Source organism: Pipistrellus hanaki, assembly GCF_964339955.1.
Source record: "Pipistrellus hanaki genome assembly, chromosome: 3".
Lineage (NCBI taxonomy): Eukaryota > Metazoa > Chordata > Mammalia > Chiroptera > Vespertilionidae > Pipistrellus > Pipistrellus hanaki.
In genome coordinates, this window is record NC_140505.1 from 127,729,902 (window position 1) to 127,757,649 (window position 27,748).

Sequence of the window (27,748 nt, forward strand, 5' to 3'; positions counted from 1 at the left end):
GCGAGAACCAGGAAAATACAAGAGATCTCGAGACATGAAGGAGCCCGTTCTCTGTGGTAGGAAGAGAGCTGTCCCCTGGATTTTAAGTGAACGTGCCATGATCAGAAGAGATCATGTACCTCACAGCCAGTTTAGGAATCTTTAACAACATTACAATGGCAAGGTAATCCAACTATACCTAGAAGAGGAATTATAAGTTTGAAAGAAAAAGAAATCATACAATCCAGCCGTTTAAGTTCTATTGTTTCACTGAGAGAAAAAGCCTGGCCCTGGGCGGTGAGGCTCACAGTTGGTAGGAGCGTCAACCCCTACATCAAAAGGTTATGGGTTCGATTCCCAGTCAGGCACACGCCTAGGTTTCAGATTCAATCCCTGGCCGTGGTTTGGGAAACAACCGATCAATGTTTCTCACATCCATGCTTCTCACTTTCTCTCCAAAAACAATCAAACAAACAATGAAAGCCAGAAGCAAGATGTCTAACAGAAGGTTTAATGGCATGTGCGGGTGCCCTCTGCCCCATTAGAAGCAGAAGTGATGGCTCAGGACTTTGCTACTCTGTGCCCTCTCTCAGCCCCGTGTCCAGGCAGAGACCCCGGGAAGATCTGCCGCTGGGATCCCCCAGCCGGTGGGGAGGCGGTGTAGGAACCAGCTTGTCCTTGAGCCAGGCTGGGGGCACCATATTTTCACACCAGAAAGAAGGTGGTTACCTGTACTGACACTAGTGGAACTTTCTCAGAAAGAAACACCAGCTTGTTCTCTATCCCAGGGTCTTCTGATAATTTCCAGGGTGTGGACCAGGGAAACTGCAGTGGAAAGATCTTTAATGTTCACTAATAAAAGCAATTCATTAACTTTGAGAAGCTGGCATTTTCTTGAATGTCTTCGCGACTGAAGGACTTAGACGCTCGGTTGACTACAGCTCTCCGGGGCTGGAAGAGGTTGCAGACCATTGGGAGACTGAGCGGGGGAGACGAGGCCTTCTCTCCAGCCGTGGCATCAGTTCAGTTGCATTGGGCCGACTCATGCCATTTCACCCTGTTTTACAAAGTGCAACCGCCTTCATGTCCTGCAGGTAAAGTAGTTCCCGGCCTCGGTTACGGCACCCACTGCTGGACCCCTGAGTGTCTAATTGTGAACAGGTTTCTGATGTGAGTCCACAGCTATTGCCTGATCTCGCCAGATCCTCCTTAAAAGACCCAATTATTCGGCCATAATTGCACCTGTCAGCACATGCTGCCTCCAATCTCTACATCGGCAAACTTTTTCTCTTTTCAACTCACATCCCTTTGATGTATTTTCGCCCTGAATAATGCTTGTCAGAGCCCTTTACACAATAGCGCTCTGTTCACTGAAAATGTCGGACCTTTCAAAACTGTTCACACTGTAAAACATCATGTCTCCTTTTGACCAAAAAAAAGAAAAAGAAAAAGAACGAAAAGCTGGAGCTGATATCAGACACTAAACTTGGGCTGCTCGAAATTGGAATCTTCTCTGATAAGCCCTACCAAGGGACTCTAAAGCCTGCTGAAATGAGCCTACACAGAAGCCAGGGCAAAATGCCTCCAGGGAATTCTTAAATCATCCTCAGAAAGTTGCCATCATTCTGCTGCACCGGGAAACAAGGGTCCTGGCTGTTAAATTCAAAACCAGTTTGGCATTTTTTCCCCCCTCATCTGTTTCCAAAGCAGACTCCCCCAGTTAAGAAGGAGGGGTTGAACACTTCTTTCCATTCCTGCTGTAAATTAAAACCTTTAGGAAGCAGTGAGTGGGCACCCAACATGGGCTTCCAATCCCAAATCTGCGCAACTGTCTTTTAAGCCATATTTCTATGGGTTTTTGTTTGTTCTAAATGACAAGGAAGCCAACACATCACAAAGAGAAAGAAAGGAAGAGGGGTGGAAGGGGTGGGGCATTTGCATTGATGAAAAGAAAGTAGGTGAGCTGGGAGCCAAGATAGGGTATTTTTTTCAGCTGTCACACAACATTTGGCGGGTAAATGCAAGTCATCGGGGATAACACACCCGGACGCATTGGAAAGGGGTCACTTGGTTTGTTTTCACTGCACTAGGAGATGACAACAGAAATTCATTTAGTACTGAGAAAAAAATGTTTCGGTGTTCTCTTTGGAGCCGTATACAGAGATTCTTTAGCTTAGGTTTAAAATACCTCACTATATAATCCAGCCCCGTTTATAGGCAGCCCTTATGATCATTCCCTCTTTTATCCTTATCAGAGTGTAGATAGACACCTTTGTGGCCCTCTTTTTATGAATCTGAGCACCTGGATACTGCCCTGGAGAAAGTCTTATTTACTTTTTTCCCCTTAGGAGTTGTAAGTAAGGCCACTGATGTTATTCTTCTGCACTACAATTCTTTTGACACTGGCAGAAAATACTATAGTTATCTTTTTGGAAATTTAGTTCGAGAAGCATTTATACTATGTGCCTATTATGGACCAGGTACTATGTTAGGAACAATAAGGCATTTCTGAATGTAAATCTTAGCAAAAGTCACCTTATCCTATATAATAAAAGGCCAACCACCATAAGCATAACGACTGGAACGACCAGAGAACAGAACCACCACGGCCTCTCACCAGGCTGGCCCTGCCCCCAATCAAATGGTTAGGGGTGAGCAGGCAGGCAGGCAGGCAGAGTGATTAGGGGTGACCATGTAGGCAGGCCAGTGGTTAAGTGCCATCAGGTAGGCAAACGGCCCCTCACAGGGCTAGTCTCTGCCCCCCAGCAAAGAGAGAGAGAGGTCCAGGCCACCCTCGGCAACTCTGTGCAGTTGTGCAGTGACTAGCAATCGCCCCACAGAAGGAGGCCCAGGCCAGTCAAGCCATCGCACCCCATGCCTGTCACCTGAAGAGGGAGGTAACTGGTGGTGGGGGTGTGGGGAAGCAGCACTGCACAGATAGCAAGCAGTGACAGTGGCAGGGGTGGGGCCAGCTGCCTGCAGCCCAGGGAAGGAAAGCCCTGATAGGCCCTGATCTCAGGCCAGGCCTAGGGACCCTACCTGAGGGGTCCCAGATTGCAAAAGGATGCAGGCCAGGCTGAGGGACCGGAAGCCAGTCCCTCCCCGCAGTGATAAATTTTCATGTACCAGGCCTCTAGTGTTTCCAAAAAAGCACAAACAGCAAGTCCTAACTTTCCTGACCAGTGAAAGAAAGTTTCCAGTTCTTGAAAGCAGTGCACACACACACACACACACACACACACACACACACACACACAAAAAAAAAAAAAAGCACTGTAAGAAAAACTTTCAATGTCTCTAGTTTCCTACTATCTCAAATATTTCTTATTTCTTTTTTTTTTTTTTTTTTTAATAAATTTTTATTGTTCATATTATTACAAGTGTTCCTTTCCCCCCCTTCCCACCCCACCCTCTGCCCTTTCCCCACTCCCCATTGTCCTCATCCATAGGTGCACAGTTTATGTTCAGTCTCTTCCCACATTCCCCTCTCCCCTTTTCCCCAAGAATCATCAGTTCACTCCCCTTCCATACCTCTGATTCTATTATATTCAACAGTTAATATTGTTCATCAGATTTTTTTTTTAAATTTCCTTGGTTTTTAGATTCACTTGTTGATAGTTACGTATTTGTTGTTCATAATTTTTATCTTTATTTACTTTCTCTTCTGAAAGAACCCCCTTCAGCAGTTCATATAATTCTGGTTTGGTGGTGATGAACTCCTTTAGCTTTTTTTTATTAGTGAAGCTCTTTATCTGACCTTCGATTCTGAGTGATAGCTTTGCTGGGTAGAGTATTTTTGGCTGTAGGTTCTTGCTATTCATCACCCTGAATATTTCTTGCCATTCCCGTCTGGCCTGCATGGTTTCTGTTGAGAAATCAGCTGACAATCGTATAGGTGCTCCTTTATAGGTAACCACCTGCTTAGCTCTTGCTGCTTTTAATATTCTCTCTTTGTCCTTTGCTCTTGGAATCTTAATTATGATTTGTCTTGGTGTGGTCCTCTTTGGATTCCTCTTATTTGGAGTTCTGTGTGCTTCCTGGACTTGTAAGTCCAATTCTTTCCCCAGGTGGGGGAAGTTTTCTGTCACTATTTCTTTCAGTATGTTTTCGATATCTTGCTCTCTCTCATCTTCTGGGACCCCCATGATTCTGATGTTGGATCGTTTGAAGTTGTCCCAGAGGTTTCTTACATTATCTTCAATTTTCTGGATTCTCTTGCCTTCTAGCTTCTGCAGAGGAGTGTCTTCTGGCTCTTTATGTTCCAAATCTTTGACTTGATTCTTGCGATCTTCTATTCTGTTTTTAGGACTCTGTAGAATATTTTTTATTTCAGACAATGTATTCTTTATTTCTTGTTGATCCCTTAGCATTTCTTGTTGATCCCTTTTCATATCCTCATAGGTCTCATTTATTTTATCGGCCTTTTCTAGGAGTCTCTTGAAAAACCCTATAAGTGTGGTTTTGAACTCTATATCCAGTCTCTTTTTGTCCTCCATTTCTTTCGTTTGTGATCTATTTGGTTTAGGCATTTTCGCAGGCAGCTTTCCTGATGGGGCGGGGTTTCAGGGTGGAGCCTACAGCCTTGGCTTCCGTCAGCCCCGCCCTATGCGACTCCTGAGACTCAGGGTCCTTCAGTACTTGTTGCAAGCGCCTCTGAGAGAAAGGTGCCCTCGATTTTCGCCTGCTACCAAACAATGTAAGCTCTCCCGCAATGGGCCCGAAACTGGGGTTCAGTTCAGTTGGAAGTGGAGTTGGAGGTGGCGTTCAGAGCAGTCTGGAGCCTGTCTCCTTCCCGCCAGGGCAGTCCTACGGCACAGCCGGCCGGCCCTTCTCTGCGCGCTGTGTGCGCGCCTCTGGGACCTCCTTTCGCTGCTTCCCCGAGTACCGCCTTACAGCCCAGCTCACTCTGGATGAGCCTGGGTCCCCAGGGTCTGGCCTAGAACGGGGGTTCAGAGCAGTTGGGGGCCCAGCACAGTCGGAGTGTTTATCTCCTTCCCGCTAGGGAACGCCAGCCAGGCACTCGGCCTCCCTCCTCTCCGGCTCCATCCTCTCCGCGCGCCGTGTGTCTCCGTACCTTGGGCTTTTACAGCTCCTCCGCGCTTCCTTCTGGTTTTCTCCTTGCTTCTTGTTGTAGAATTTCCAGTCAGTTGACTTTCCTGTAGTTCTGGGTAATGTCCATTTTATATTTTAGTTGTATTTTATTGAAATTGTTGCGTGTGGCTGCGGCTAGGTGCCTACCCGAGCAGCCATCTTGGATTCTCTCCTTATTTCTTAAAGAAATAATAGACTTTTAATACTTTCCCTGCCCCTCCTAAATTTCACAACATACAGGGTATCCCAAAAACTGTATACACACTTAACAGTTGATAGCTCAATTGATGTTTCTTTCTTTTCAAAAAAATTTTTAATATATTTTATTGATTTTTCACAGAGAGGAAGAGAGAGGGATAGAGAGTTAGAAACATCAATGGGAGAGAATCATTGATCAGCTGCCTCTTGCACACCCCCTACTGGGGATGTGCCCGCAACCAAGGTACATGCCCTTGACCGGAATCAAACCCGGGACCTTTCAGTCAGTAGGCTGACACTCTATCCACTGAGCCAAACTGGTCCCGGCTTTCTTTTCAAATTTAACCCACTGGAATTAATAATTATTCAAAGTGTGTATACATTTGGGTGGATACTCTCTATTAAGAAGACAATAATGGTCAATAACATAATGGTCAAAAGCTAATACCCTGGAGTCAGACCTAAGTCCGTCCCTCCCAAGGCAAATGTCTCAGAGGTGGCTGTGCAATAGGACTTCCTGCTGAGGATGTGGGCATAGCAGCCTCCTCTCTGATGTAAATGTTCTATATCTACATCATCCAGGATGGCAGCCTCTTGGCAAAGATGGCTACTGAGCACTTGAAAGGTGGTTAACACTACTGAGGGACTACATTTAGAGACCCAGTGCACAAAATTCATGCACTGGGGGAGAGGGGGGTCCTGCATCCAGCCTGCACCCTCTCTAATCTGAGACCCCTCAGGGGATGTCTGACTGCCAGCAATCCAGGACTGCTGGCTCCTAACCGCTCACTTGCCTGTCAGCTTGATTACCCCTAACCACTTCTGCCTGCCAGCCTGACCACCCCCTAACTACTCCCCTGCCAGCCTGATTAACACCTAATGCTCCCCTGCTGGCCCAATCACCCCCAATTCCCTCCCCTGCCAGCCTGATCTCACCCCCAATTCCCTCTCCTGCCAGCCTGATCTAGCCCCCAACTGCCCTCCCCTGCAAACCTGGTCCCCCCCAGCTGCCCTTCCCTGCAGGCCTGATCTCACTCCCAACTGCTCTCCTGCCCTCCTCTGCCAGCAAATTTGGCTCTGATTGGTCAGTTTCTATGTCAGTCAGTGTTTCTATGTCAGGCATTGGCTCCTCACAGTTCACTGAAATTTGGTTCTGATTGGTCAATTTTTATGCCAGTCAGCATAAAAAGCTTCACCTCCTAGGCAGCCATTGGCTCCTCATAGTTCACCCAAATTTGGTTCTGATTGGCCAGTTTCTATGCCAGTCAGCATCTTTGGGCCTATCACTGGGGCCTGATCAGAAAGGTGGAGGCCTGGAGAGAAATGGATGCAGGGCTGCTGGCCAGGCCTAGAGAGAAAGAGAGAGGCAAGTGCTGATCATCAGCTGCCACAGAGGCTACGGATGACCCTGCTTCTCTCTTCAGACCTGGGCCTGATTCACAGCCCCCTCATTAGTCAGTGCTGGGTCACCGTGCCTGTAGCCTTAGCAGTAAGTGCTGGATTGAAACCCAGCACTGACTGCAGGACTGACTTGCTCCAGTCGTTGTGGATGTAACAGACCAAGGGTTTTTATATACCATATTAGGATTTCATTTTAATTAATCATTTTAAATAGCCACCACTATACTGTTTTCTCAGCTATGCAGTGGAGAATGTAAGAGTCCCTATCTCCTGGAGTTCTTAAACAGTGTAATAAGATAATGCATTAAACATAAGCTCCCAACAAGTTATGTATTATTCATCATATTACATTCAATTATACTTACACCAAAGTCTACTGTACTGCCATAAGTTTTTCTCTTTGGGGGATATTCTATCGCTTGAACAAGAAGCAGTAAACTTCTCTGGGAGAAAGGCCATGCCATATTCATCTTGGGGTTCCCAGGGCTCAAAAAAGCCTGGCACATCATAGATGCCCAAGGGCTGCATTTTGAACTCAACTGAATAGAGCAGTGGTGGTGGGGCTCTGCTGCTCCCTACTGAGGTAAAGTGAAACCCAAGCATAGTTTTCCTAGTTCTCAGTGTTGCATAGGGCTTTGGACTCTACCTTGGTTTTGCCATCTCCTAGTTGTGTGACCACAGGGAAAACACCTGACTTCTTTGAACCTTGGAGTTGCCCTCTGTAAAATGGTGACAATCCCACCGGACAGACAGAAAGTGTGTGGGAAATGTCCCTTTTTCCTTCTCTCTTGTGGTGGCTCCTGTGCCTGTCAATAGATGTCATTCTCTACACGGTAGTGAAGGGAATGAACAGTGGTTATCGCTTCCTCGCCTAAAAAAAATTCACTCATTTTGAATTGCTTCTTCTGAACACGCAATTTTAAAAAATTCAAATATTCCTGCCCTAGTCGGTTTGGCTCAGTGGATAGAGCGTCGGCCTGCAGACTGAAAGGTCCCGGGTTCACTTCCGGTCAAAGGCATATACCTCGGTTGCAGGTCAAAGGCATATACCTCGGTTGCAGGCTCCTTCCGAGCCCAGGCCCTGGTCAAGGTGTGTGCAGGAGGCAACTGATCTGTGTGTTTCACTCACATCGATGTTTCTCTCTGTCTTTCCCTCTCTCTTCCACTCTCTCTAAAAATCAATAAAAAAATATCCTCGGATGAGGATTTTTTTTTTTAATACAAATATTCCTGAAAATATTTCTCCCAGATCATCTTCGTCTCCCACATCTGAAGGTACATAAGTGCGCTCCTCCTCAACAGTGTAACGCTGAGGGACTGTGAATTATGAAGTAGGCGCAGGTGCTTATGAGGGCTAATGTTGGATTACAGGCATCACACAAGGAAGGCAAATCTTTGGATCAGTGGGAAAAAGGAAACCTGCTTTGAATCTGTCCAAAAATAAAAATTTTAAACATTATTTGAAAGCTTTATCCCAAGCCACTACCAACAACAGTCCTAAAAAAAACAAAAACAAAACAGGACTCCAGCAGGCACGCAGGGCACAAATTTGGTTTGAAAATGCATAGGTTTTTAAAAATGTATAGGGTGTTCGCTTTGTTTTGTTTTTATAGAATGTCCATTGTTAGATTGCTTGGAGCTCTTGAGACAAAAGTCTCTGTAAACAAGTCTTATTTTTGCTTTTAGGCACTTCACAAAACTAGACACGATATTATGACTGAAAACTTGGGAGTCCAGCGCTAGGAGCGTGGTTTGTAACCGAGGAAGCACTGGAATTTATGAGGCACATCAGCCTCCCCGTGAATTTAGAGGTGCCAAGGAAGAGTGGACCTACATGGTATTAATACAAAGCTTTTTCTCTCCCAAGATCAAAGCGTTCTTTCATCATCTCTCACGCTGGGAGGTTAAGCGGTTTGCTGCCAGCCACACAGAGGGGCCTGGGTTTGGGGGCCGGAAGTCATAGGTCCTTCTGCCCAAGGATAAGGACACAGCAGCCTCCCCTCTGCGTCACTGCATGGTAGTGACGCACTCGCCCCTCCTTTTTCCCAGTGAAACAGGAGGTGCCCCCTCTTGGTCAATGGGGCCAGTTCACAGGGCCCTGAGAAGGTCAAAGGAGAGGGAATGCTTCTAATCAGACGAGTGGTTGGACCAAAGACTGGACAGGGCAGCATAGCACTAGACCACCCCATAGGCACATGCAGTACTTGGGGTTCTGGCAAGGCAGGGCCACTAAATTAAAAAGTGTCACTTTACTATCTTACACAAAATTTGTAACTAGAAAGCCAAGAAAGGAGCTATTCAGCTTCAGCACACATAGACGTTTCGGGTTTTTCTGTTTAGTACTACTGTGTCACATCCAACAGCGCTTATTCGCTCAGATGTGGGCACTGCCTCCTAAGTTCAAATCCTGACTCCGTTACTAACCAGCTGTGTGACCTTGGGCAAGTTACTCCCCCTTTCTGTGCCTCCGTTTCCTCATCCATAAACAGTAATATTATCCACAAAAATAATAGTAACAATTCAAATGGTTGTTATATTGAGTTCATCCACATATAGCACTTCAAATAGTGCCTAGTACATGATAGTTGATATATGCATGTTTGTTATTAATAGTAATATATATATATTGCTGTCTGGCTGGCGTGACTCAGAGACTGAGCGTCAGGAGGTCATGAACCAGGAGGTCATGGTTTGATTCCTGGTGGGGGCACACGCCTCGGTTGCAGGCCTGATCCCCAGTGTGGGGCGTGCAGGAGGCAGCCAATCAATGATTCTCTCTCATCATTGATATTTCTATCTCTCCCTTCCTCTCTGAAATCAGTAAAAATATATTGCTGCTGCTGTTGCTGTTGTTGAAATTATCTAAGTTGAAAGATGGAAGAGATGACAGTATTTTTAGGCCTTAGGGCCTGAAACATCTTAACTGACCCTGGGTGTAGCCCCAACCAAACCTCTCCTGAAGGAGAAGATGGCAGTGATGCTGGCATTGTGAGTTCTGGGCTAAATGCAGGTCAGATGGGATCGGCTTTTAGGCAACATGCCATTTTCTGAGAATCGTGGTAGTAATGCTGCTTGCAATCCCTGAGCAGCAGAAATGAAAGTAGCGCTGTGGAGGGAGCCAGTTGGCTGGGCAGGAAGCTTGGCTCGAGCTCGGGTGTCCCATGGGAAGGAGCAGGTTTAGGCTGAACAGAGCTCCTAGGAATGAAGGTTAAAGTCTACGAAGCTCTGGCTTATCTTCCCAGCTCTGCCATAAGACCTTGCCCAGCCTTGACTTCAGCCAGCCAGGCCTGATTCTAAAAACACCCAGGACAGCCAGGGCTTAAGTCAGACAAGCTCATAGACCCAGTCTCTCCGATGTCAACAAGCAAGGGATATTGGGAAAGGAAAGATCCTATGTCTTCCTCTCATTACAGATCTAGGGAGAAGCATCTGTTCAATCAACAGAGGAACAGCTAACCCTCATAAATTTGAACGCCTGTGTCTTTACCTGCTGATATTGTTACTTAACAAATGAGGACTAATGTCTGGGCCGCAAGAAAAGGAAGGAAATGGCACCTCCTGCCAGTTTTAGAGAGGGTTCTGTTCTAATGAGCAGCACTAGGCATAAAACTCATCTAATTTATTTCAAAAAGAGATGAAAAATAGTGTCAGGAATAATTCAGTTTTCTTTTTCTTGTAAAATTGAAACATTGTGGCAATTATAAGAAAAATCACCTGACTGCAAAACCTTTGTTAAACTTTAAAAGTTATCCTAAATAAGAATCCTAAATAATAAAGAGGTAATATGCAAATTGACCATCACTCCAACACACAAGATAGCCACCCCCATGTGGACACAAGATGGCCGACAGGGGAGGGCAGTTGTGGGTGATCAGGCCAACAGGGAAGGGCAGTTAGGGGTGACCAGGCCTGCAGGAGAGGGCAGTTACGGGCAATCAGGCCTGCAGGGGAGGTCAGTTAGGGGTGACCAGGCTGGCAGGGGAGGGCAGTTATGGGCAATCAGGCCAGGAGGGGAGCAGTTAGGCATCAATCAGGCTGACAGGGGAGTGGTTAAAGGGTGCTCAGGCTGGCAGGCAGAAGCAGTTAGGGGAAATCAGGCAGCATTTGGGAGCCAGCAGTCCTGGATTGTGAGAGGGGTCCCAGATTGGAGAGGGTGTAGGCTGGGCTGAGGGACACTTCCCTCCACCCCCACCCCCCGCCCAATGCATGAATTTCGTGCACCGGGCCTTTCATATTTAATAAAGTAATTGCCCCTAAAAATGCTTACTGCAGCAAGAAAGATCCTCCTTGATGCAAAGGCATTTAGTTGCATTATGCAATAAACATTGTAATATTAGTCACTAGTGTCCTGAGTTATTTCCTAAGGGTGAATGTTTACTCTTTGATTTGCAAGGTGGCCCACCAGGAAGATACGCCCACATCAGATGGGCTGAATAACCAGCCAACCCCATGCAGCCTTGAATCTAGAACTCCTCAATGAAGTAGGTTTATGCTATGTTGAGCCAAGCATATTTTTGTTCCTAGTATGTTAAGCTCAACATCTGATATATAAACTGGAATGAATATTTTAAAATGTTTTCATTATATAGCATTTTAAAAAGGTATTTCTGGTACAAAGTTGCAATAGCTCTTTTGGAAAAACAAATATTGTACTGGCTCAACCTCAGAGAATTGATGTGCAAAAAAGTATATTTTACATGTAAATTCCCAGTTGCTTCTCCCTGAACAATGGACTAGGGGAAAAGGGTTGTGCTATGGATGTCTATTTTAACACTGCCTTGGGCAATGTTTTATGTTCAAAGGGCATCAGTAGAGAATCACAGGCATCTGGCAACCTCTGGTCTCCAACCAGAAATCTAGATCAGAGTGGGTTTGACCTATAGTGAAGAGAACAAGTTTAGAGTTTCCTACATATATATAGGAGTAATATGTATGTGTGTGTGTGTGTGTGTGTATATATAGATATAGATATAGATATAGATATAGATATAGATATAGATATAGATATAGATATAGATATATAGATATATATATGGTCTTCTTGTCCGACCCCCTTCATTTCGGAGACCTCAATCAGTCCATTAAGCATTGAAGGAAAGCATGAAATTTGGCCCTAGGAAAATATGGTTTCTAATTAAAGAGCTACATTGCTAAGATACCACTGACCATCAGGACTCCAGATATAACTGCAAAGAGTATACCCAAGTACGTGTGCACATGAACATTCAGTTAGCAACTATTTAACATCCACCTCACACAAAACACAAGTCTGTAGGAACCACAAAGATGAGAGGCCACAGATCCCCTAGAAGGAAGTGCCATGGGAAGAAAAGGCAAATGAACCAAAGCAGAGCTGGGAAGAGTAGGATAAACGGAACATCTGGAATTCAAAGCACCCCCAGAGAACCAGAGCTGGATGTGAGAGACCAGACCAGGCCAAACAGGCCAGGGAGTGAGAGAAAGAGCTCAGCCCACAACTTGCTTCTCTTCCCAGGATGCCCAAGACTTTCCTAAACTGAAGCTTCTCCTCCCTCCAGCAAAAAGCTTCTACAGACAAATGGGGACATGTTCCCACCTGTCTGACCCATGCTCCTCCCTGAGGGAGGGCACCCACCCCCGTCAGGCACGGACAACACACCCATCCACATGACACCCTGTAGGGACCTGCGCTAATGCTGGGCAGAAGTCGCCAATCTCATAGCAAAAATGCCTTCTTCATAGAGGGATGTCCAGCATCGGTCCCTAAAGTTAGAGTAAAGCTGCTGGGGTGAGTGGAGGATATAGGGCTGTAGCCTTTCGGAAAGAGGCCCGACTGCCACATAGTGAGTACCCAGGACCCCCCACGCTCCCTCACTCCACAGATTTCAGGGGGACCTAGGACCTGAGTATATCTCGAACCTGGCACCTCCCGGTGGTGGTGCTGTTTGTGGCTCCAGCCCACGCTGGACTCAGCTTTGACTTGTTTCTGCGTTGCCTTTGCCAGCTGGCCCTGAGGTAATGACAGCCTTAGGAAGGAGACTGACACATGAACAATTGCCATGCAGTGTGGCAAGCACTGAAATAGAAGTGAGGCCAAGTGCTGCAGGAATATCTAAGTCTGCCCACAAAAGCCTTCACAGAGAAGGTGGAGGCTGCGCTTTAATCCCAGAGCATGGAAGGACTTTGCCAGAGCATTCAGGCAGAATGAGCCCCCTGTGCGAGGGACGGAGGCATGAATCAGCAGGCTCATGGGGACAGTGAGAAGTCGGTGTGGCGAAGCATAAGGCTTAGAAGAGGCAGAAAGAGAAGCAGAAGACATGGTTTAATGAGATCAGATGCTTTCCCTGTACTAACAGGGAACCCACAGGGGTGAAACAGGGGAACGCTACATTCAGAGTTGTGTATTAGAAGGAAACAATGTCTACAGATGGCTTCTAAGAGGAGGAAGTGTGATAATTAGCAAACAGAGCAGCAGTGTTAATGTGACCTGTCAAATTTCTAGAACAGTGACCTGCTCACTGGGAGCCATGGTGACCCCCAGCGGACATTAGGCAATATCTGGAGACATTTTTGGTTGTCATATCTGCAGGACATGTAATGGGTAGAAACCAGGGATGCTGGCAAATATCCTAGAGCAGTGGTCGGTAAACCGCGACTCTCGAGCCACATGTGGGTCTTTGGCCCCTTGAGTGTGGCTCTTCCACAAAATACCACGTGCGGACATGCATGTACAGTGTGATTGAAACTTCGTGGCCCATGCACAGAAGTCGGTTTTCAGCCTGGGCGAGTCTATTTTGAAGAAGTGGCCTTAGAACACTCAAGGGGCCAAAGAGCTGTATGTGGCTCGCGAGCTGCGGTTTGCCGACCACTGTCCTAGAGGACAGCTCCCCACAGCAAAGAATTGTCTGGCCCACAATATCAATAGTTCCGAGGTTGGAAAACCGTGTCCTAAGGGAAGATGAGGTGGCCAGAGGATACAATACGGCACTGAGAGGCCAAGAGGAAGCCAGGAGATAAAAGGGCTTCTCAAACTTTTACTCTGCCCCTCCCCACATGCTGGGTGATGCTCACACACCCAAACAACTGGGAACTCCAGATCTTTCCCTCCCATCCCACTGAGTGAGAGCGATGCTATTATTGGAATAACCTTGAATTTGACCCAATGGATTTTTTTTTTAAGGAAATCATTTGCAAATTTCAATACTCAATTAGTGATAGAGCTGCTTGTGATCACAGCTGATCACAGCATGCAGCTAATGCAACAGCCAAGTGCAGAATCACTGCCTCGGGCGCTGCTCAAAGAGAGAAAGAGCAAGAGTATGTCCCCACTCCCACCAGCAGCAGCACCTTCAATCCAGGGAGAAGCACCCAGAGAGCCCGTCTTCCCCCCAAGAAAACCAGGAGTCCCTGATTCTCCAGGACTTTCTCGATCGCCCTCCAGGCCAGGAAACTTTCCCCCGAGAAACCAACCCCACTTGGCATCATCTCTGAACTTCAAGTCCCAGTCTCTGGCCAGATTGAGAGAATCCAGCGTCTAAAATGCAAACGCAGGCCAAAGACCTGTTTAAAACCCAACATGTGCTAAAAGCTGTGACACCAAAATGCATTCTACCTAGAGTGAAAAGGAAAATAGAATTCCTTTTTCAGATAATGTCTTTTGTTGCTTTCACTCTCCTTTCTACCTGAGTCTCCAGGGGGCAACTTTGTCTCATTAGCGCTGCCTCCAAGGCAACAGCTCGGCAATCGGAGGCAGTTATTCGGAAGCAGAGTACGAGCACCAAGCGCGTTAGCCAAGCTGAACTTCACATGTTGGAGAATCTGCCCTATTGTTGGCTTTCAGTCGGGGAAATGGAATTTCATTGCAAAACTTCTGTGGAAGTGCTTGGGCAGGAAATGGCGCTTCCCGTATAGCGTCCCATCAATGCAAACTGGCTGGTGAGGAGCTTAGGACTCTGCAACTTGTAAGGAGTAAAGGGATCTGTACTGAGAATTCTGTCTGTGTAGAGTGTTCTGGAAGGATGCACTGGAAACTGGTGGTGGCTCCTCCAGGGAGCAGAGGAGAGAACGAAACTCAGTGTTCACAGTGTGTACCCTTTTGTAGCTTTGAATTCTGAATCATCTACATGGGTTACCTATTCATAAGATAATAACATTTTTTAAAGAATAGCATTTGAACCCACCAATTCAAAAAAAAGAAGAAAAAAAAACCAGCCCTAAATTTGCAAATCCCAAATTTCCTCTCGTCTTCCTCTCGTCTGAGTCATAGTAGGAATCAGGGAAGAGGAAAACACTCAAATCTATAGTGAGAGCTTTAAATTTACTTCTGAATTTCAACCAGTATTTCCAGCTGCCAGAAGCTTCTCAGAACATCTGGAGGTCCCACCCATGGGCACCTCAAAAACAACATGCCCCAATCCCACTTCATTTCCTCTTCCTTCCCTCTTCCCTCCAAGTAGGATCCTCTTCTAATATTCTCAGTCACTACCCACTTAGCTTCCCAATCCAAAACCTTTAGCATTACCTCAGGGACCCTCCCCTCTCCTCACCCCTATGTTAGTCACCCAATGTTGTTCATTCCATCTCAGTGATTCTTTGCACACAGGTGCCCTCTTGTCTTATCCCACTGACCCTTTCTAGTTCAATACCTTATAAACTATATCCTTTCAGTGGAATGTGAGTTCCCTATCTTTTTTTCTATCCAGTTCATTCCCTATTCCCCCACACACACCCCCACACACACCACCACCACCACCACCACCACCACCACCACCACCACCACCTCATTCTTCTCAAACAAGATTATCCAATCGTGCCTAAGAATCTTGGATAGCTCCCTACTGTCTACATAATTAAACCCAAAGGCCCTAGTTTGACAAATGACCATTTACACTGAGGCCTGAAGAAACATTTCATCCCTCATACATAACCTGTGCTCTGGCCTCTCTGGTCTAGCGAGCCTCAATCATGCATGCCTCTGTGTGCCTGTACAACTTTGCACTTACCGTTTCCTTGACTTGAAAGTTTTCCCTTCCCTTCACACCCTGCTTTGTCAAAAAAAATAAATAAATAAAATAAAATATATATATATATATATATATATATATATATATATATCCTATCTCCCTTTCCAGAACACCCTTCCCCATCCCCACCCCCCCACCCCACCCCCCCACACACACACACACACTCAGTTTATACCTCTTGTGAAAAACCTCTCGGGACTGTTCTCTCCTCTGGGCTCCTCTAAGACTTTGTACACAGCCCCATTATAGCCCTAGCCGCACTCTCTTATAATTATTTATGCTGCTATCTCCTCTGCCAGAATGTGAGCAGCTCTAAAAAACACCTGCTATATTTTATTCATCTCTGAATCCACTGCACCTCCCTGCTAGCACTGCACATAAATGTTTGCTGAATGAATTGGCTAAAAGTACTTCGATAAAAATGTAACACATTATCCCAAAATTTTATAGACCTCTGTGGCTAAAATCTCATTTCTTTGCCCTCTTACTCCGCACACAGACCAATTGGCACACTATCAGCGGTCTCAGGAGGGCCAGGTATTCAAAGGGAGCTAACAAAGTGCCTACTATTTGTAAACAGGGCCATTTGTAAACCCTCTGGGCTAGATTTAGAGATTGCCTTTCCAACGCTGACAACACTCCTTTGAGCCTCACTCCACTCTAAGAAGCATTTCTTTTCCAAGTGTCTGGAGTCCTATAAGTAACCTTTGTTTACCCTGAAAACACTTTCAGGGAAGCTGAAAGGAGCTTTAAAAAAAAAAAAAAAAAAAAAAAACAATGTAGAGACTCTGTGGGGACCCACCTAGTCAGTGAGCTCCATGCCCACCTAAAAGGAGGAGGGGGCTTCGTAGGCTCAGCTCCAATCTCTGCCCACTCGCTCCGCCATCAGCTACTTAACTGCTTAAACCTCCAAGGGCTCTCTGCTCTCAGGGAAGACCATGGCAGCCCGTAAATCATAAGATTACTGAAGTAAAACAGCATCGTAAGTAAAGTGATAACCCCTGTGGCCTGAAGAACAGTGGTCATTTGGGTTCCTGGCCCCAATTCCAACATTGGAGAGGGCCACTCCCGCAAACAAGGAGCACTTCTCAGGCACCAGCTGGGGGTCCGACAATTTAACTCCATGCTGACACTATCTACCCAGAGTTAGCATCAGTTCCACAGATAAAGGCTCGGTCCTACAAGCCTGCCTCCCCACCCACTTCAGACCCCAGTCACAAGTCCAGGTGGTCCCTGATGCTCTAGCCCAACCTGCTTCAGATGGGAGGCTCCCACAACCACTGCCTTGGGTCTCAGACACCAGTCTATGGTGACCTGTGCTTCTGACTGACTGGCTATAAACCAGAAATTTCCATGAGCTCCTCCTCGGGTTCGATTAATTTGCTAGAAAAGCTCGCAGAACTAAGAGAAACTTTTTATTTACCAGATGACTGGTTTATTATTTTTTAAAGTATGATAAAAAAAAAATACAGATGAGCATCCAGTTGAAGAGACATGTGGGGCATGTATGTGTGTGTAGGGGGGCAGGGGGGCGGGATTTGAAGAGCTTCCCAGAAGCTCTGAACACCATCCTGTTCGGTTATTATACAGAATGAGCAATTAAATCACTGGCCATTGGCAACAGAGTCAACCTGCAAACCTCCTCACTCCCAGAGGCCAGGAGAGTAGGTCTTAAAGTTCCAACCCTCCAATCACAGGGCTGCTTCCCCTGACAACCAGTTTACTTTGTTAGATGACCTAAGGGCTTTCCAAAAGCTGCCTCATGAATAAAACAAGAGACATTCTCTCTCTCACCAAGGAAATTTTCAAAGGTTTTAGAAGCTCGGTATAAGAAATGGGCACAAAGACCAAATGTGTATTTCTTATTATAAATCACATTATTACAAATGGGTAACAAATGAGATTACAATTAGGATCAGGCACTCATTTGAATGGAGCACTGGGGGCAGTGACCACTCCCAACCTCATGGTCTTTGCTTTTGCTCTTCTCTCTCCACCTGGAACGTTCCCTGTGAGACAGTCTGGTCTCTACTCAAATGTCACCTCCCAAGAGGCTGCCCTAATGATTCAATCCAAAAAACCATCTCACGTCACCTTCTTAATATGTCTTCATAGCATTTTTAGCACATTACTGCACTATATGCTACCATAATATCTACCTGTCTCAACAATTTTCAACCAGGGTGCCACAGGAATTTTTAAAACATGCAATGCCTGACTATTCAGTCAAGGACACTGACCTCTCTTCCCGTTGGTTGTCAAATTTAAAAAATGACGACAGCCAATACAACAATTGCCATTCTCTGTGAACAAGTCAAAAATATACCTATTTTTTGTCATATCAGCAAAAAATCTATTTTCTGGTGTGCTGCAGAATTTTAGTCATTAGTTTACATGTGCCATGAGGTGGGAAAGGTGGAAAATCGCTGCTCTGTTTATATATTTATAAATTTATAAAATCGCTGCTTATATATTTATAAAATCGCTGACCTTTGTCTCTCCCATCCTCCCAGGAGGGCAGGGACCCTGTCTTGTCCCCAGACTACCCAAGCACATAGTAGTCTCCCAATAAATATTTGCAGGAAGCACAAAAAGAAGTATAATTCAGAGCACTCGAGTTCTTTACACTTTCAGGGAAGCAGTAAGACACAGTTTAACATGTTAAAGCTAGCATGGTTAAATACATGTAACCGGTGGGTAATAAAAAGAATAAACGACAGATTTTCCGAAAGAGAGATTGTGCACAGGACGGCAGGGGAGTGTTTGTCTGAGAAGACCATCGCCGTCCACCTTGAAGGCAGTAGAAATCTCAGAAAGCTCGAGGAAAGGGCCTACGGTGCTTCACACTGAGAGACTGTGCAACGCCACATGTCATGAGGCCAAGTCATTAACAAGAAGGAGTTCACAGCTTGCCCTCGGGTCCCCATGATAGAGCAGCACAGCAGCATCACTCACTTCTCTCTGCACACCTCACCCACCCACTGTCCAGGAGAGAAAGGATAAAAGTCCCAAAGATGAATTCCCTCGAGGAAACCTGACAGAGCCCAAGAAGAGTCACAAACTATATGAATCTAGCGGTGCTGGGTAGGGCGGAGGAGTGTGCAGGAAACTAGGAGGGCAGGGAGAGCATGGCACAGAGTTCTGAGTTTGGAGGTGACGTGAGGACCACAGGAGAGGGGTTATTAATAGGAGCTGCCATGGTGTGTGACCTCCTCGGTGTGAGAGGAGCCTGCTCCTGCGAGAGACACATATGTCAACGTTGGCTTTGCCCCCATGCCCCTGTCTCCTCATCAGGAAACGTGGAGATAATAACAGTACCTACTCCACAGGGTGGCCATGTGGATTAAATGAGTGGGTGAGCCCGACTGGTGTGGCTCAGTGGTTGAGCATCAGCCTATGAACCAGGAGGTCACGCTCAATCCCCGGGGGATGGAGGGGGGGGGGGGGCGTGCAGGAGGCAGCCAATCAATGATCCTCTCCCATCATTGATGCTTCTATCACTCTCTCCTTCTCCCTTCCTCTCTAAAATCAATTAAAATATATACATATATGTTTTTTTAAATGAGTTGATAAGAGCAGAGCCTGCAAGGTAGGAATTATCCTGATTATTGGAATTTCCGTATGAGTCCTGCTTCTTTCAGTGAAACATTGTCTGTATGGACTGTGGCTTTATGACAGCTACACATGACAATCCCATGTGCTCAGCTGAGGAGCCTGAGCGTTCAGGAAGCTCTTCCGTCTCGGGGTGAGTGAGGCGCCCCTCACTGGCCAAAGGGTGCAGTCGGGGGGGGGGGGAAGAGGGCCTGGTCACTTTCAAGGAAAGGGAGCATTGGTTACTTTGCAGTGTGGCGTCTCCCGCCAGCCCAGGCTCCCGCGTGGCACTCACGGTTCCGGGGTGTAGAGGGGGTCCGAGCTGTGCCGGATGTACTGGGTGCAGTGGAACACCCTGTAGGCCAGTCCCGCCAGGAAGTCTCTCGGACTCAGGTATCCAGCCACCGGGCGCACAGTGAAGCCAGATCTTTCTAAAGAGGCAACAGAAAGAGCCAACTAAATACCAGGCCAACAGGACTTGCTGGGCCAAGCAGAGCCTCCCGTTATTTATAAGAAGGTTCTGGAAACAAAGTAATCAGGTTCCCCCACCTCCTGACAAGTGAATGACATACACAGCTGACCCTTGAACAACACGGGTTTGAGTGCCCGGGTTCATTTACACGTGGATTTGTTTCAATAAACACAGTCAGCCCTTTCTATCCGCAGGCTTCACAGTCACAGATTCCAGTAACTGCGATCAAAAGACCTATTTTCACAGTCCCAGCCGCATTTTCCCAACCACAGTTCAAAAATCCTGTTTGATCTACAGTTGTTTGAATCCGGGACGGGAAGGGCCAACTGTAGAGTCAAGTCACATGTGATTTTCTATTGTGCAGGGGGCCCTGGATTGCTCAAGGGTCAACTGTACCGCTAACAGCTATCACATCAGTGGCTTCTGATTACTAAACTACACTGTCGAGGAATGGTTTCCAGGGGAACAAGACATCTATGAAAATGGAAAGAAAAGGTGAAAAAAAGACTGAAGGATTTAAATACAGAAGCCAACGTAGGACAAGAACGCTCAAATACACAGGAGAGGATTACAACCTAAAGTGATGCTTACCACGTATTACTGGTATCTTTTTAAACCACCACCACCCCCCACCACCCACCACCACGCAGTCCCCCAGGTAGGGCTCCCTCCTTCGGGTATGTGGTCAGTTAACAGCTCATTCACTCCCTTCACCGGCTTCCTGGAATCAGTTCCCATCCCAGCTTCCTACTGTCAGTACCACCTAACTCCTTCATTCTGTGTTATTGTTTCTGTGATATTATGAAAATAGTCACATCAATTACTCCAAATTGAAGAGGGACATGAAAGCCCTACATGCTTTATTGGTTTATAGTAAGAGGGAATCAAATAAGCAGAATATAATAAAATCTATTAAACTGCTCTATGCTGCTAACTCAGTTAGGCTGTGGATGGATCATCAGCGTCTTGGTTTAAGGGCTACTTCCTGCTTCCTCCTGGTCAAGGCCCAGCGCATTTCCCACCGGAAGGCCCATCTTCCCTCGGACACCAGCCCACCACAGGCTCCCGTTCTGCAAACCTCCCCGAATCAGGAGAGCACTTAGAATGTCCTGAAATGGTTGATAAAGACAAAAAGCAGTTAAGCTGATAAAACCAGTCTCCGTGGAGTTTCTGGTGTCTACGTGGACATTGCCCTGTCCTCGGGCCTCCTCAGACCCATCGCCCTCACAGTGTTATGCTCCTTCCAAAGCTCTCGCTTTGGGTTGTTCCCTGCTGGATAGCAAACAGATAAGTGTCTTTTCTCCTTTTTCTATTTGGTATCAATTAAGTCAGTCTGTCCACGTGTGGGACATGAGTGTGGTACACAGAGGAACAGTCTTTATTTTAATAATTATGTATTTTATGTTTATGTAAATCTTTAAAAAGATGTATCTATCACAGCAAGAACTTTGAATTAGTGGATACCATTGCTTAAAAAGTTTTCTTTTAAAATAAATTAGATATTTTAAAAGTCAGTCAATGAAAAGCAATAGAAACACTGGCATTGTGCTCGCTATGAACCAACGAGTGATGTAAACCACACTCCCAGTATCCAGTTCACCAAAGGTCGTGAGAAACAGCAATAATAGTGATAATAATAACGAAGACTCCACTACATTTAATGTGTGTCAAGCAATAATGTTAGGGCTTTAAGTTATATTGGTTAGTTTCCCCTCCCAACCCTCGTGAGCTGGATAAAAGTATTATGCTCATTCACAGAGAGGAAACCCAGAGGCACAGAGACGGTAAGTAACTCCTCTAAGGCTGCAGAGCTGGGAGCTGGCAGCACTCGGGCTCCTCCAGAATCCATGCTATACGCTATTCCACCTCTCCTAAGAAAAGTGCTAAGTTGGGAGACAGAGATGGCAAAACTCATGGGCTGGTGTTCTAATTCCAGGGTTTGAGAAACACCACAGTAGAAAGCAATCCAAGTATGTGAGCCATCAGGTAACTATGTAATACGCACATGGCTCTGCGGGAAACAAAGAGGGGCGTGTCAGAGGCCGGCTATGAGGGGAAATGTAATCTAGCTAAACAATATAGCAAGCCTGATTCTCCTTCTCTGCCCCTCAGTCACACACACCGTGGGTGATGCTCACTCTCCCTGGAGCTGAGTGCAGTGCCCAGCGTATCAGCTGTCAGACCAACCATCTCCCTCCTGATACCCACGTGACCTGGGAGAGCTCAGGATTCATAGAGGAGCAGGATTTGTCCTGAGCCTCAAAGAGCAGGTTGAACGTGAGTAGGTGAAAATGGGCTGCCTCTTCTAGCCAGGGGCAGAGCTTGGGCAAAGGTGTGGAGGGCCCACGGCTGAAACAGAGGGCTGTGGGCAGCTCAGTCATGGCAGGAGACAAGCTCGGAAAGCTGGGTCAGGGCCTTGAACTGAGGCTGAGCAGTGACTGTGTAAACCAGAGCTCAGCACACTAGGGCCTGTAGTCCAAATCCCGCTTGCAGCCTGTTTCTGTCCATCCATGAGCTAGGAATAGTTCTTCCATTCTTTAACCGTCATATTTAAATGGTCATACAGGCACCTAAATAGTAGCCTTCATTTTGCCTCTCGGCCCACAAAGCCTAAAATATTTACCATCTGGCCTTTTTCAGGGACGGGTTGGGGCGGGGGGGGGGGAGGGGAGGGAGTTTGCCAACCCCAATAAAAACAAAGGAGAGGCACTGGTACTTCTGAGCAGAGATGCCAGGAAGAAAGGCATGCGACAGGGAGCTTTATCTGGAAGCAGTGGACAGGAGACTACGCAGAGGGGAGAGGACACCGGCAACAAGCTTAGAAGGTGAAGTGACTCCGGCTTAAGTGGTGGCATTGGAGTGGGAAGAAAAGACAGGTTCACAGTGGGCCACAAAGCTCCGAGTGGCAACACTTCAGAGAGCACGGTAAGCTGGATAACGGCCCTCCAAACGTACCCATGGCCTGCACCTGTGGATGCGTTTCCTTACGTGGCCAAGCGGACTTGGCAGGTGTGATAAGTGACGGACGTGACGTGCAGAGCTGACCCTGGATTATGCAGGCCAAGCTGGTGTCGTCACAAGGGTCCTTCTTATAAGAGGGAGGTGGGAGAGTCAGAGTCAGAGGGGGACCTGGGTGTCCGTGGAAGGCAACGGAGGATGTGGGCCGGGACGGAAGCCGGGGTGACGCCGTACCTTTCAGGAACGTGGAGACATCCTCCAGCTGAGGCACGTTGTCCTCCCGGTAGCCACAGTATTTCGTCAGCAGAGGGAAGTTTTTCAGGTACTCCCGGCAGGCGTGGGTGGGGTAGAGTTTGGAGAGCTCCCGGAATACAACGCCCCAGGTTTTCGTTTCTTCCTCCGTGTACTCCACCCTGGGGATGGGCTGGCCGCTGGGCGGGAGAGAAGACGAATGAATGAATCTAGCTCTGGGTCACTGAGTTCAACGTATGCCCGCCTTCCTTCCTATCGCACGTCAGATTCTTACAAAGTGGGACGCCTGAGTGTCTAAAAGGATCCCATCAGTATTGTTATTATTTTTTAATATGTTTTTTAAAAAAATATATTTTATTGATTTTTTACAGAGAGGAAGGGAGAGGGATAGAGAGCTAGAAACATCGATGAGAAAGAAACATGGACCAGCTGCCTCTTGCACACCCCCTACTGGGGATGTGCCTGCAACCAATGTGCATGCCCTTGACCAGAATCGAACCTGGGACCTTTCAGTCCACAGACCGACACTCTATCCACTGAGCCAAACTAGTTTCGGCTATTATTTAATATATTTTTATTGATCTCAGAGAGGAAGGGAGAGGGAGAAACACAGAAACATCAATGATGAGAGAGAATCATCAGTCCACTGCCTCCTGCACACTCCCCACGGGGGACCAAGCTTGCAACCCGGGCATATGCCCTGACCAGGAATCGAACCGCGACCACCTGGTTCATGAGTCAATGCTCAACCAGTGAGCCACGCCAGCCGGGCCCCTCAGGTTTTTTTAATTATTTTTTAAAGTTAAGTGCTAGCCTTCTAAAATTGGTGTGTGCTTTCAGACTTCCATAGGAATGGTTTGATTAAGTTACAGCTTCACACATCCTTATGGAAATTGGATAAGATTTATGCTCTTACTCTGAGATCAGTAGCAAGTGAGAGCCGTGGGTTGGAAGGAACGGTTTGGGTACAAAGCTGTGCTCGGGGAGCCTTATCGGCAATCACCTGACAACAGTAACAAATGGATGTTGTCACTTGAAAATGAAATTGCCTGTGGGTTCTCTTTGTCCCGTGTGGGGAACTCACCCCAATCTCCAAGTGTAATTTTAAGATTATTTGTTCAGTGAGAAAAATATCTGAGAAATACTAAAAGACTATGCTAAGTTTAAAACTAAAGAGTTTTGCAAACTGCAACATAGGAGCATTTATTACACATCATGTTGAGGGATGTGCACAGTAAGCCCCTCAGTGGAGGAGAGGGGTCAGCAAACTTCCTGTAAAGGGCCAGAAAGTATATGTTTTCGGCTTGTGAGCCATATAGTCTCTGTCATGATCGTTCAATTCTACCATTGGATCGTGAGAGCAGCCACAGACAGTACTAAACAAATGAATGTAGCTATGTGTTTCTTTACATATTATCCATAATGTTTTGCATTTAATGTTTTAGTTGCAGTTTACACTTAATATTAGTTTGTATTAGTCTCAGGTATATAGCTATATGTCCAATTAAAACTTTCTTTCCAAAACCAGGCAGTGGGCTAGACCTGGCCCACAAACAGCATGTGCTGATGCCTGGGTTAGACTATGGAGAGGTGGCCCTGGACTGGAGTGGTCAGGGAGAGCTTCCTGGAGGAAGCACAGCATCAGCTGAGCCTTGGTGGCCAGGTATGATCTGCAGGTCCACGACAGGAAGGAAGGAAGGAAGGAAGGAAGGAAGGAAGGAAGGAAGGAAGGAAGGGAGGGAGGGAGGGAGGGAGGGAGGGAGGGAGGGAGGGAGGGAGGGAGGGAGGGAGGGAGGGAGGAGAGAAAGAAATGCTGCTCTAACAGCAGCCAGCAGCCATGAGGAGGGAGCACAGCTCCCATTGCAACCTGGAAGGGAGCACAGACATGAGCTTTTGCAAACTACTGCTTGAGGGTCCAGAAACCGAATTTAGCCTCTGATTAAAATACCTGTTTGGAAAGTGAAATTAAGGTTTGAGAAAACCTCTCATGAGATGCTCAACAGCCACCTGCAGCGCTCCCCTCTGCCTACCCTGGCCACTTTTCAGAAATTCTGCCCCTGAAGTCAGCAAATATACACACACATGAATGGAAGCCCAAATATATGCACAGAAAACTAGGAATTCTACTCCAGCGTAATCCAGCCTGTAGCAGCACCCACCACAGGAGCCTGTGCCAGGGAGCAGCAGGCACTCAGGGATGCTATGGGGCATCTTCCACCAGCTGAGACCACCCCCACATCCCATCCCCACTTCCCACCTCTTCAGCCCCTCCCAGAGGTAAAACGGGGAAAGAGAACCAGAGCCAGGGTAGGCTCGCAAACTGCCCCCTGCCCCCAACCCTCTATACACTCAGTGTTCTTTCTGTTTAAAATTCAGGTAAAATTGTGGTTCCCACTGCCCCAATTTTTTTTTAATCCCCACTTGAAGGTATTTTTCCCATTGCTTTTTAGAGAGAGTGGAAGGGAGGGAGGAAGAGGGAGAGAGAGGGGGGGGGAAATCTATGTAAGAGAGACACACCAATTGGTTGATTCCTGCATGCTCTTGGACCAGGGGCAGGAGAGCAAACCTGTAACCCAGGTATGTGCCCTTGACCAGGAATCGAACCCAAGAACCTTTGGTGCACAGTCTTGGTGATCTAACCACTGAGCAACACCAGCCAGGGCCCCCATTTCTCTTTTTTATTAACTGCAGTACATGAAGGATGAGGGAATAACACACAGAGAAGAGAAGAACCAGGCATTAACATTTGCTTCTTCTAACTACCAAGAGGGGGCTGATACAAACCAAATTAGAACAACATTAGCATTGTTTAAATTTGGCAATTGATAGCAAATAAATTACAACCTGGCGGATATCGGTTGAGAAGGTCAAGACTGCTAAGCATCTGGATGAGTTCAGAAGGAAAGCTTGAAATGGACAGATTAAAAATAATAAAATATAAAGGACATAGGAAATAAATACACAAACGGTCCAGAAAATTCAACAAAATCAATTTGAGTCGGGTAAGCCAATACAGCTAATCAGAGCTGTGCACAGTCGGAAGGTGAGAACGCGATGAGGCTGAAACGATAAATGAAATATTGAGAAGCCATTTGAAAAGAATCGTTAGGTCAGACTTTCCCCTTTGATGGCAATCTGCAAGCACGCAGCCTGTCAGAGGGGCGTGGGTGTGTCCCACGGGAAGCAGCAGAGGGAAAACAAGGGTGAGTTAGGGGAGAAAGAGAGGCGTACAGATCTGTCACTTGGTAATGAATGCCGGGAGTTGCAATCTTGGAAACACAGACGGTCAGGTATATTCTCATTTGCTGCTGCTTGTTTGTCCTGCCTGAGTAACTAACCAGCCTGCTCTGCTGAGCGAACGGCGGTGCAGGAGGGCACTGCCACCTGGGGCAGCCGCAGGTCAGTCGGACTGCCCGTCACATCAGATTGCTCACACTGTGCTGACCCCTCCTCCCCCAGGTCACCTTTAAGGGAAATGTTTAAAAATCAGCTTCACCGCAAAGTAAAGGCTAGTTTTATCCATTTGATTTCTATTTAAAATATCCAAAATACAGGGGGAGGGATAAGAAATTTCCATTTTTTCCATGGAGTTAATGCAGGGATATAATATTAGCTCATCTTTGAGAGCTGACTGTGGTGCCAGACAATTTTTTAAGGCTGTTTGTATATGAATTAACCCATTTCGCTCTCACAACAACGATAAGGTAGGCACTATTATTCTTTTTCCTCAATTTAGACACTATTATTATCTCTATCTGCGTATGAGGAAATGAGACTCCGAGAGATTAAGCTATTTGCCTGGGATCATACTGCCAGGTTTACCACCCAGTCAGTCTGGCTGGAGACTGGCTGGAGTCTTGATTAACTAGTACCTACCAATGAAATCAAAAAGGTATTCCAGGCACCAACTTCCTTTCACATACCAAACTAAAACAAGGTTTGTGTGTATGTATGCTCATGTGTCAGAATCGCATATACAATAATATGTGATCAAGATGCTCATGTATATTTGTAGATCACATCATTTTGTAGATACTTGCCTATTTATTCACTCAGTGAGCTTTCTCAGTAAGACAGGGATGAAGTGCTGAGTTCCCCCGCAGAATAAACCTGTGCTCAGAGAACACGGCATGCAGGAACACCTGTGTTATTTTCCTCTAAACTTGGAGATTTGTAGTCATGGGGAAAATCAGAATCTATTGCACTTGCTTGTACTTTGGATTCATGGGGTTTTGTGACTCGTCTGTGAAAAAGACGACAGAGCTGTGTCCTGGTCTTTTTAGGGCCTCGGATACGTGCCCATGTGTCATTACGCACCTGTCTGTGGACACACGTTATAATGCATATACTTCAATGTCCTAAAACACTCCTCTGGTCCAAAACTAAGTCACACAAATACTCCACGTCCCCAGCGGCTGTAGCCAACATCTCCGTGAGGGCTCACTCAGCAGCCGCAGAAATGGCCCTACCGCCCACCAGGTCCTCTCCATCACCCTGCCCATGCCAGACCCCACCCAAGTTAACAGAGAACCAGGGATGTGTTGGATGATGAGGAGGCCAGGGTCGAGGGACAGGTCGGTTCCTTCCCCTTCCCTGAGTGAGAAGGGCGGCTGAGCCATGAGAAGAACCCTTCCTAAGGACTGTGGATGCCCTCCAAGTGGAGTCTGGCATCACGTGGCCCACTGGACTCCTGCTGAGCGGCAGGCGCACCGGCGGTGCCTGGTGCTGCCGCAGGGGGGAGCCCCAGAGAGCCCGTCCTGGGGGCGTGTCTGGAGCCTGGGAGTCCGGCACGCTGTGGGGAGGA

General features: G+C 46.8%; 1 protein-coding gene across 1 annotated transcript in view; it reads right to left on the minus strand.

Moving 5' to 3' along the window:
• TPH2 (tryptophan hydroxylase 2) overlaps positions 1–27,748 on the minus strand; it is a 101,018-nt gene that overhangs the window by 44,421 nt on the left and 28,849 nt on the right. Inside the window, exons 6-7 of the mRNA XM_084878872.1 lie at positions 22,927–23,123; positions 19,558–19,693 (exon numbers count right to left, since the gene is read on the minus strand). Of these exons, the coding sequence (XP_084734998.1) occupies positions 19,558–19,693; positions 22,927–23,123 (333 nt within the window). The remainder of the gene's footprint in view (positions 1–19,557; positions 19,694–22,926; positions 23,124–27,748) is intronic.